At 36.6% G+C, this 10016-nt stretch overlaps 1 protein-coding gene across 1 annotated transcript in view; it reads left to right on the top strand.

Annotated features, from left to right (window-relative positions):
• Positions 1–462: 462 nt before the first annotated feature.
• Positions 463–10016, top strand: part of LOC125226930 (laminin subunit alpha-1) — a 159943-nt gene continuing 150389 nt past the window's right edge. The window contains exon 1 of the mRNA XM_048131111.1: positions 463–956. Coding sequence (XP_047987068.1) covers positions 701–956 — 256 coding nt within the window. The 5' untranslated portion in view covers positions 463–700. The remainder of the gene's footprint in view (positions 957–10016) is intronic.

Raw genomic sequence — 10016 nt, 5'->3', positions numbered from 1 at the left:
GAATGTATTTGTAGGTAAAAGTGTACAATTTTTTGACGGTAAAAAAACTTTGTGAAAGTGAAAATTGATAAGAAAATTAATGACGAATTAAAAGTTCTAAAAAGGGTGATTTTAAAATTGGTGACTAAAAAACGTGCAGTGTAGTGTAACCGATGAATCAAATAAATCAGTTTAACTGTAACTGTGATATGATGGCATCATAAATCAATTAAATTGATGACCACCAAGTGTGTATTAAGGCAATTTAAAATTGTGTCACAAATCAATTTTGTTGATCTAATTAAACAACTAAAATATTTCGTTAAAAATATTTAATCAAATTAATTATAAGCATTCAATTTTTGGATAGATACATTATTGGTAATAACTAAGCCTATATGATACAACTTTAAGTATATTTATTTTACAAATACGTCACAATTATCATGAACAACATAGTAATGTATGTTAATGCTAGTGATGTTCTAATAAAAAAAATATTAGTGACCACTATTGATGTTAACAGTGACCAATACTGTGCCTACAACGACATCACATATCAAATATAGTGATCAAAAGTGATGTTAGCTACCTATCCTGTGTCTTATCAGATCTTGACAACATCGGATTACATTTTAGTAACCAACAGTGATGAATATCATGTGTCAGTTGAACCAAAAGTGATGTAACGCACCAGTATTGACGATCACATAGATGCGTGATGCGTTGGTTACTCCCACTGGTTACCACTATAGTGGTCACCAGTCTGGTAACCGCCCTGGTCACCGCGGTAACCAAGCCGCGGCGCTGCGCCGGCCGGCTGGCCCGGGAGCGGCTGAAGGCGGCCGAGAAGATACGAGACAAGAGATACTTCCTTCTCTGTTGCGCACCAGCGTGTGCACAGAGGAAGACGCGACCTCCAGTGGTTACTACGAGGTACCAGCCGTACCATAGGACGTGGTTCGGATTGAAGTATGGTACGTTTATAAAGTAACTAGCTTTTGCCCGCAGCTTCGCTCGCGATAAATTCGAAAACAGCGGAATTCTCCATACAAACTTCCACCCTCCATTTTAGGGTTGTAGGGGGTTAGAAAGAGACAAAAAGTAGCCTATGTCACTTTCCATCCCTTCAACTATCTCCACTTAAAAAATCACGTCAATTCGTCGCTCCATTTTGCCGTGAAAGACAGACAACGAAAGAGACACACACACTTTTCCATTTATAATATTAGTATGGATGGATAATTGAGATATATATCTCGGTTCTGCCTGTATTTCTTCATAGCATTGTATTCACTATTAATATACAATGAATTCACTAAACTATAACCACAAAATTAAAATTTTGAAAAAACCCCCGACCGCGACATAGTAAACCGATTTTCATGAAACATGGCTAAGAACACTCCAGACTAACTCAGCTTTCAGACAAAAAAAAACTAAATCTAAATCGGTTCATCCGTTCGGGAGCTATGATGCCACAGACAGACAGACACACAGACAGACAGACAAACAGACACGTCAAACTTATAATACCCCGTCGTTTTTGAGTTGGGAGTTAATACACAAATAATCTATATCTTACTGTTACGCCAGTACCTCCGTTCTCAATTTTCCGTGTTAGTCAAAAATATTGCAATATCAGTATAAATTACAATTAGAAATTATTATTATTAACTTTATTTAATTACAATAAGTCTAACAATACTACTTTAATAACAATAATTTAATACACAATAAAATTTAAAATTATTCTATGTCATTTCTATGATTAATTTATTAATAAATAGTTATAAAATCTCACAGTTTACATGTTGTTTTAAACTCGTCAATAGAATAATAGCAATTTTCTATAAGATGGTCAGTTAAATATTTCTTGAATAATTTTATTGGAAGGGCTTTAAAATTGTCTGTAAAAGTATTAAATAATTCTACTGCCATGTAATGCACGTTTTTCCTACTCAGTGAAAGATTTGTTTTGGGAACGTCTAACCTATGTCTATGTGTACCTCTTTGAGAGGTCATGGTTATAGCTTTAAAACATGAGGGATTCTTTTTGACAAAAATGCAGATTTCAAGTATATACATTGCAGGTAATGTCAAAATTTTATTATGCTTAAATATAGGCCTGCAGTGGTCTAGATGCCAAGCTCCAGATAGAGTCCTTAAACATTTTTTTTGTATTTTAAATATGATGTCAGCATCGACGGAGTTTCCCCAAATGATCAGGCCATATCTCAATAGGGATGACACATACCCGTGATATGCCGAGAGAGCTGCTGCTTCCGAGACCACATTACGAATACGATAGAGCACATAAACAAAGCGATCTAGTTTAGAGCGAAGACTATCAATGTGGCTCTTCCAGTTACAGAAGTGGTCAAGGTTTACTCCAAGAAATAGTGCAGAATCTACTTCTTCGATTTTTGAGCCGTTGTACTTAATTTCCATGTCAATATGTTTACTTCGGTATGTCTGAAATTGTATCATTTTTGTTTTACTTATGTTAATTTTTAAATTATTACTGTCTAGCCAGTCTATAACATTTACCAAAGCTTGGTTGATTTTATCGGCAAATGGCGTCTCGTCGTCATTTTTAATGAGCAGCGTTGTATCATCCGCAAAGAGAATAGACTTATGGTTTATACTATTTGGGAGATCATTAATATAAAGTAGAAATAGCAGGGGGCCTAGTATACTTCCCTGCGGCACACCAGTCATATTAGGTTTATAGTCTGAATTATAATCCACCTTCTCATACCCATCAATGCTGGTGATTTCAACACACTGGTGGCGGTTACTAAGATAACTGGCAACCCATTTCCACGCTGGACCTCTTATACCACATCTGTACAATTTATGTAGTAATATTTTATGATCCACAAAATCAAAAGCCTTGCTCATATCTAAGAACACGGCAACTATTGGAATTTTTTTATCAAGGCTTTCAATTACTTCTCTTACTAGATGGTAGCATGCAAGTGATGTCGAGCTATTCTTTCTGAATCCGAATTGATGTTCAGATAAAATTTTGTTTTTTATTACAAAGTTCATAATCTTTTCGTGCATTATTCTCTCAAATATTTTCGATATGACAGGAATTAGAGTAATTGGCCTAAAGTTATTAAAAAATCTGTCTTAGGACCTTTCTTATAAATTGGCTTTACAACAGAGTATTTTAAGCGTTCCGGAAATATGCCTTGTAAAAATGAAAGGTTCATAATATGAGCCAGAGGGGCAGCAAAGGCATTAGCATTCGCTTTCAAGACCTTAGTACATATGCCGTCGTATCCTGTTGAACTGGTATTTTTCAATTCTTTTATTGCTTTCAAAATATCCACTGATGTCACTGGAGAACAGAAGAGGCTATTTATATTTTGTTGGATATCATGGCACGAATTTACATTACATCTTTTTTCTTTATGAGTTAATTCTATAAAAAAGTTGTTAAGTTTGTCTGCCAGAGTTTTAGGATCAATTTTGTTAGCTTCAATTATTTCGTCATTATTATTGGTACTAGCGCAATTGTTTTTTATTAATTGCCAAGCAGCTCTAGATACATTTTTGGAGTTTTTAATGAAACGATGGTTTGCAATTTGTCTAGATTTATGTAGACATCGTTTGAGTAATCTCGTATAAGCCTTATATTGTTTCATTAGTTCTTTATTGTCAGGATACCTGGCTGCTGCTCTGTATAATTTTCTTTTATTAGCACAGCAAATCTTAATTCCTTTTGTGAGCCATTTATTCATGATGGGTTTATTTTGTTTTGTTTTTTTGATAAAGGGAAAACATAAGTTATAAAATAATGTTACAATGTCATGAAATTCGTTGAAAGCTTTGTCTGTGTCTGTTTCGCTAATTATATCAGTAAATGTTAAGGCAGAAATACAATCGCTAAACTTTTGCAAGTTATCTTGACTATAGTCCCTTATTATTTCACACCAAAACCTAGGTCTGGCTTTAAGTGTAGTGTTCATGTTGACATTGCATGAAAGTATTTGACATGTTTCATGGTCTGACAGATCCAGTGTATAAACATTAGGTTGACAGTCTAATATGTTACTTGCAATTAAATCAATACATGTCTTTTTTCTGGTTGGCGATACTATATGATTGTCTAGGTTATAATTTGACAAGATTGATGTTAACTCCTTCTTAATCTTACTTTCATTCATATAATTTATATTCCAATCTCCACATATTACGACATGTTTAGATTTATTTCTAGTAACTTTTTGCAGAACTTGAGTAAGTGAGTCAAAGAAAACATTAACGTTCGATGATGGTGTGCGATAGACACACACTATTATCATATTATATAATGGAATTTCCGCGCCACATGCTTCAAAGTCGTACTTATGAGATAATGACTGTATATAATCCAAAGTCTTAAAATCTATGTTTTTTTTAACAAGGATGCATGTGCCGCCTCTCCTTTCATTTTCTCTACAATATGATGAAGCTACATTGTAATTGTTTATAGTGAGATTAGCAATAGAACCAGATTTAATAAAGGTCTCACTAAGGCATATAATATCGATACTTTTAGTCACTTTTTCTAGATCTATAATTGCCGTCTCTATCAAATCTCTTTTGCCCAAAACACCAGCTATATTTTGATGCATGACTGTTATGTTTCTTTGATTATTGATTAAAGGAACGAAAGGAACAATTTGTATCTTCAGTTTCAGTGAGCTGTGGGCAAAGAGACCGGTTCGCTTCATCTGAATATGTGGGAATATGTACAACAAAATCACGCATCATGATTTTAACATTTTGTAATACATTATTTATTCCTATGGGTAGTATTTTTCCTGAGAACTGAGAAAACATGTCTAAACTTAAGTTCAAGTTAGAGTCGAAGAAATGTGCCCATTGTGAATCTTGAAGTGATTGATTGAGGTGCGTATTAAATAATTCAACTCTATAATTAAACAATGGAGCACCACATACATAAGTCGGCGTGCACACTACTATGTTTGTGTGAGTTACTTTATCTAAAGTTGATGTTATTTCTTGCACGAGTTGCTTATGCTCGAAGCGTTTACTAATTTTGAAGTCTCGTTCTCCGATTAGTAAAATGCAGTAGTCCGTTTTTGTATATTCTTCAAGCTTTTTGGGCAGCGTGGCCAAAAGCTCTTGAATCCTTCCTCCCGGAGTTGCAATGTGTATGCAATCAAAGTTATCAAAATGTTCCAGCATGGCATTCAGTATTTTTTTCCCAGGTCTACCACTAACAGTACTAATTACACATAGTTTGTTGGTCACAGTCGTTTCTTTTTGCTTAAAAAGTTGCAAATTGTGGTTTATGGGAGGTTCCTCATCTCTAGACATGTTACAGCTTGCTTCGTCTTGCTTTTTATTTTTTATGTTTTCTGCGTCACTGTCCTCAGAGTTGTCCAACAAACTATGCCCTAATTCATTTTTATTTCGCTTTTTTCTTTGCTTTTTACTAAGTGATGCTCGGGCTGGAGTCGAGCATATGCGAACTAACCCCTTGATGGTATGTTCTTTACCTTCTAAACGTTTCTTTAATTCGCCATTCTCACAAATTAGATTTTGGATTTCGTTTTCTGCTGATTTGAGCCTAATTTCCAAGTTCAAAATTCTTTGTTCGTAATCATGAATCATCTGTTCATTTATATTTCGTAAATCTGGGAGACTTCTATTTTGCAGGTTATCGGAAGCAAACGAGTTGTCAGACGAAAATGATTTAGAGAAGAGATCAGTTGTAAATTCGGAGTCGGTTGATAATTCTTTTTCCAAAAACTGTTTATTTTGCGGTGTACTTATCGCTCCGGTATGGGCTATGACAGTCTTGTTGACCATGGAAGGTGGGACGGTGTCTGCATTTGTAGGGTCGGCAGGCGCAGTGGGAAGATTTTTGACAATCTCGAGCTCCGTGTATGAGAAGCCTCTTACTTCGTTAAGATCGGCAGGCGTGTTGGGATGACTTTTGACGGTCTCTATCTCGGCAGCTGACGAGCCTGTTAACAGGTTAAGGGCAGGCGTATTGTGCCGGCTTTGGACGATTTCGATCTCCGTAGGCGATTGACCTTCTGGGTCGGTAGGTCCGGCAAGCGTATTGGGCCGACTTTTGACGGTCTCGACCTCCGCAGACGATTGATCTTCTGAGTCGGTAGAGTCGGCAGGCGTATTAGGCCGACTTTTGACGACTTCGATCTCCGCAGTCGATGGACCTTCTGCGTCGGCAGGGTCGGCAGGCGTATTGGGCCGACTTTTGACGACCTCGATCTCCGCAGACGATGGACCTTCTGCGTCGGCAGGGTCGGCAGGCGTATTGAGCCGACTTTTGACGACCTCGATCTCCGCAGACGGTTGACCTTCCGCGTCGGTAGGACCGGCAGGCGTATTGGGCCGACTTTTGACGGTCCCGATCTCCGTAGACGATAAAACGGTTGTGTTGGTGGGCGCAGCAGGCGTATTGGGGCGACCTGCGATGGTCACATTATCCACGGACGGTGTGGAAGAAAGTTCTTTTGTATTACTTGACGGTGGTGTGTGTGTAGTCACAGATGCGGATGTAACTCGAGACCGAGAGGGTAACGGCCTCAAAGTTTGTTTGCTTAGAATAATGGGAGATCTAGATTTACAAGACTTGCATTTCCAGTTTTCTCTTTTTGCAGGTTCCATCAGACGATACACTTTTTCTGAAAATCCCACGCAGTCAAAATGCCAATGTTTTTTGCATTCTGAGCATTCTGCGCTATTTTTAGAATCTGCTGTATGTTTACATTTTGTACAAGTCGATGCCATTTTGCGGCTGTTTATTTTTGAAGTTTTACTGGTAGTTTCCATTGTATAGTATATATTCTTGTTCTAATATTTATAATCACTTAAATACAAAACATGTGTTGTCAAAAATAGTTCACAGAGAGTCATCAGTCATCATATCACATAGTCTCCGTAATTGTTTTTTAATTATACCACTATTTTAGTCACTAAACTTAATTAATATAAGCAGTAATAAAAAGTCAAGTTAATAAGTTTTTCAAGCACGATAAAAAATAAAATAAAAACACAAAAAATCACTAGCGTCCGAGCGCGGATTCGAACCTGGTGTACGTGTGGTCAAGGTAAGTTTCGTCGATAGCGCACACTTTTACGAAATTATGTGCAGTAGGTATTACCTTGCTTAAAGTTCACTGAATCCATGGAACTGCATTATAGTTCACTGTTATTTTACTGCCCTATTACTGCTAATTGTCTACACATTTCGTGCTATTGATGATTATTGCCTATTTGATTTATAGCTCGGGAGGCGAACGCTAGAATTACTAAGCATAAACATATAGTTAAAATAGAACTTGGAAAGAGATTGTAAATTGTAATCATTTCTGTATGTTTATTTATCATTTCTTACAAGTAATATAAAAAATGTCAGATTTCTAAATTCTCCTGTATCAAATCGTAACTGCATTTTGGGCAATAGTTATACAAAACAACTTTCATTCAAATAATACAATAGTTTGATTATCTCTGTCTACAATTATTATTGTGCAATTAATTTAAATAAATTGTTTATCTATCTAACAAAATAAGAATATTTTTATAATGCATTTTGTGAAATATTTCAGAGTTTGAAAATGTTTCCCCGCCAGCAAGCTAGTGCAATGTCAGAAACGTCGAAAAAGAGGTTAAATAATGATATTTAATCCTGTTCAACTTGGGATACGCATTAAGAGTAAAAATATCAATTCGGCTCCCAGCCTAGGCCGCCCTAACTCCGTAACCATAAAGCAGGGAACATATACGCTCTCGCTTCTAATTTACAGCCAATTATGCGCGCGCGCATCAGTGGGGTGCGAGATTTAAACACAGTCCCTTGAGACCACTCTTTTTAATAATACTGTGTTTAAAAAATTGTATGTCGGTGGCAGGCAGGGTTCGAGGATATATATCACTGGATATATATCAAGATATTCGATGATATATATCAATGGATATAAATATCCGATATTTATCATATGTTTATAAATATTGCAATAGCTAAAGGTTATGTTTTTTAATAGAATTTTCCTTATCTAAAGTTGTGTTCATAAATAGTGCAACAAAATAATAATATGCCTTCCATACAAAATGGATATATATCAAAGTTGATATATATCCGATATATATCATAAATATCCGATATTTTGATATTTATTATAAATATCGGATATTTTCGAAACCTGGTGGCAGGCATACTCCATAACCGCTGGTGGACTAGCTGTAAGATCGTGCAAAACTAAGAAAAACAAGACTAACCCCAATAAGGCCTAGTTCCTAGTTACACTTAGAAGGGCATATGGTCGTATGGCAGTGGACTTCGTGAAACTATCGCCTACGCCAAATCTCGGGATTCGTTGTCAAAAGCAGACCCGAGACTCCTATGAGCCCTGGCGTTATTAGAATTAGTCCGGTTTCCTCACGATTTCCTCTACTGAAAAGCGACTCGCAAATATCAAATGACATTTCGCATATAAGTTCCGAAAACTTCACCTAGATTTTGATGTTTTTCCATATAAACGTGACGTGACCCTTTCTGGCAGGCCTTTCTGGTCGCGCGATAAATAATAAAACATCAGGCCGTCCCTATACTCCCTATCGCACTATTTGTAAGTGCGATAGGGACGGCCAGATGTTTTATCATTTAATCGCGTGACCATACTAATTGCCTGCCTGAACACAAGACCAATAACTACGCAGGGTCACCTAATTGGCCAGTTATGGTACTTATGTCTATAATTTCGGGATCATAAGTAAACCAGAACCTAAACTTGTGACCTTTGCAATCTGGGCCGCCACTTCCGCGGCATGGTTATAATTTTGCAGTATTTTGACTTGACCTACTGGCGCCATTTTGTGGAGTAAAAAGGTTTATTGGGAATCGAGTAAGCTTTGGTTGCCCAAACTGTTTGGAGTCTGTGGAAATACCTACACCCTAATCTAACATAGGGCAGTTACTTGAAAAAGTGCAAATCCCAAAAAAAACAGTTGTGTCAAAAATGCCTTAAGGTACGGCGGGGCAAATCCCTACTGCAAATGTAACTGATCCATTTTTTCTATGTTTTACATACATACATACAATCACGCCTGTATCCCATAAAGGGGTAGGCAGAACACATGAAACTACTAAAGCTTCAGTGCCATGTTTTACAATGTTTGCATTATTAAATAAAGTGTCCACCGGTTATATATGATAGGCGTGTTCAGTGGATAATACATGTAGAACTCAACATGAAATCAGGTTGCCCGTTTGAGGGCTACAAAATCACAGATAGAACAAGCAATCAATTCCGCATTGATTGACGTCAAGAGCGCTTCTTTTTGCATCTAGGGTTAAAATGATAATGGTTATTGTCCCAGAGCTGTAAGAACCTCCTTTTGACACATGACAGCGTCCACAAAATGTAAACTCGCGCAACCTAATGAAATTTTAAATAAAATCCTGTAATATTATTAAAAAAAATCAAGTACCTACTTAAAAACAATATTTCGCTTACTTTAAACATAATCTAACACATGTTACATTTTTGCGGATCTTCGTTAGTGAGTATTTTACGATATTAATTTATCACGCAGGATTTACTTATTATGTCATTTATCATTCATTTTTATTTTTAAACTAGTGCTGAGGCAGAGTCTGTCATTTCGATTCAAATGACATTTCAGTAAGTTGATAGAAATCGTATATTGTTTAAGCGCCTCCTTGTATACATAGGGCCTAATCGATTCAATCCATTCGAAATTAATCGTTAGATTTGGCAAACGATACGTCTTAGCCACATCGCAACATACTTCAAAACAAATGTGTCAAAAATGTGAACTTACAAATCCGGGACTATTAGTTAAAATACTGTTTACCACTAACTGTGTTAGTTCATCGCCCTGCTTCGATATTCCGTAACCCTGCCAAATCTGATATAATCGAGATTTTTCGATATTGACGCGTCTCGGCCGTGAGAAAAGGGTCGCTGGTTCGATTCCCTGATAAAAACCCGTTCTTTTACACCGACATCGTTCGAACTGCA

Source organism: Leguminivora glycinivorella, chromosome 6, assembly GCF_023078275.1.
Source record: "Leguminivora glycinivorella isolate SPB_JAAS2020 chromosome 6, LegGlyc_1.1, whole genome shotgun sequence".
Classification (NCBI taxonomy): Eukaryota; Metazoa; Arthropoda; class Insecta; order Lepidoptera; family Tortricidae; genus Leguminivora; species Leguminivora glycinivorella.
This window is presented reverse-complemented; position numbering and strand designations above follow the sequence as displayed.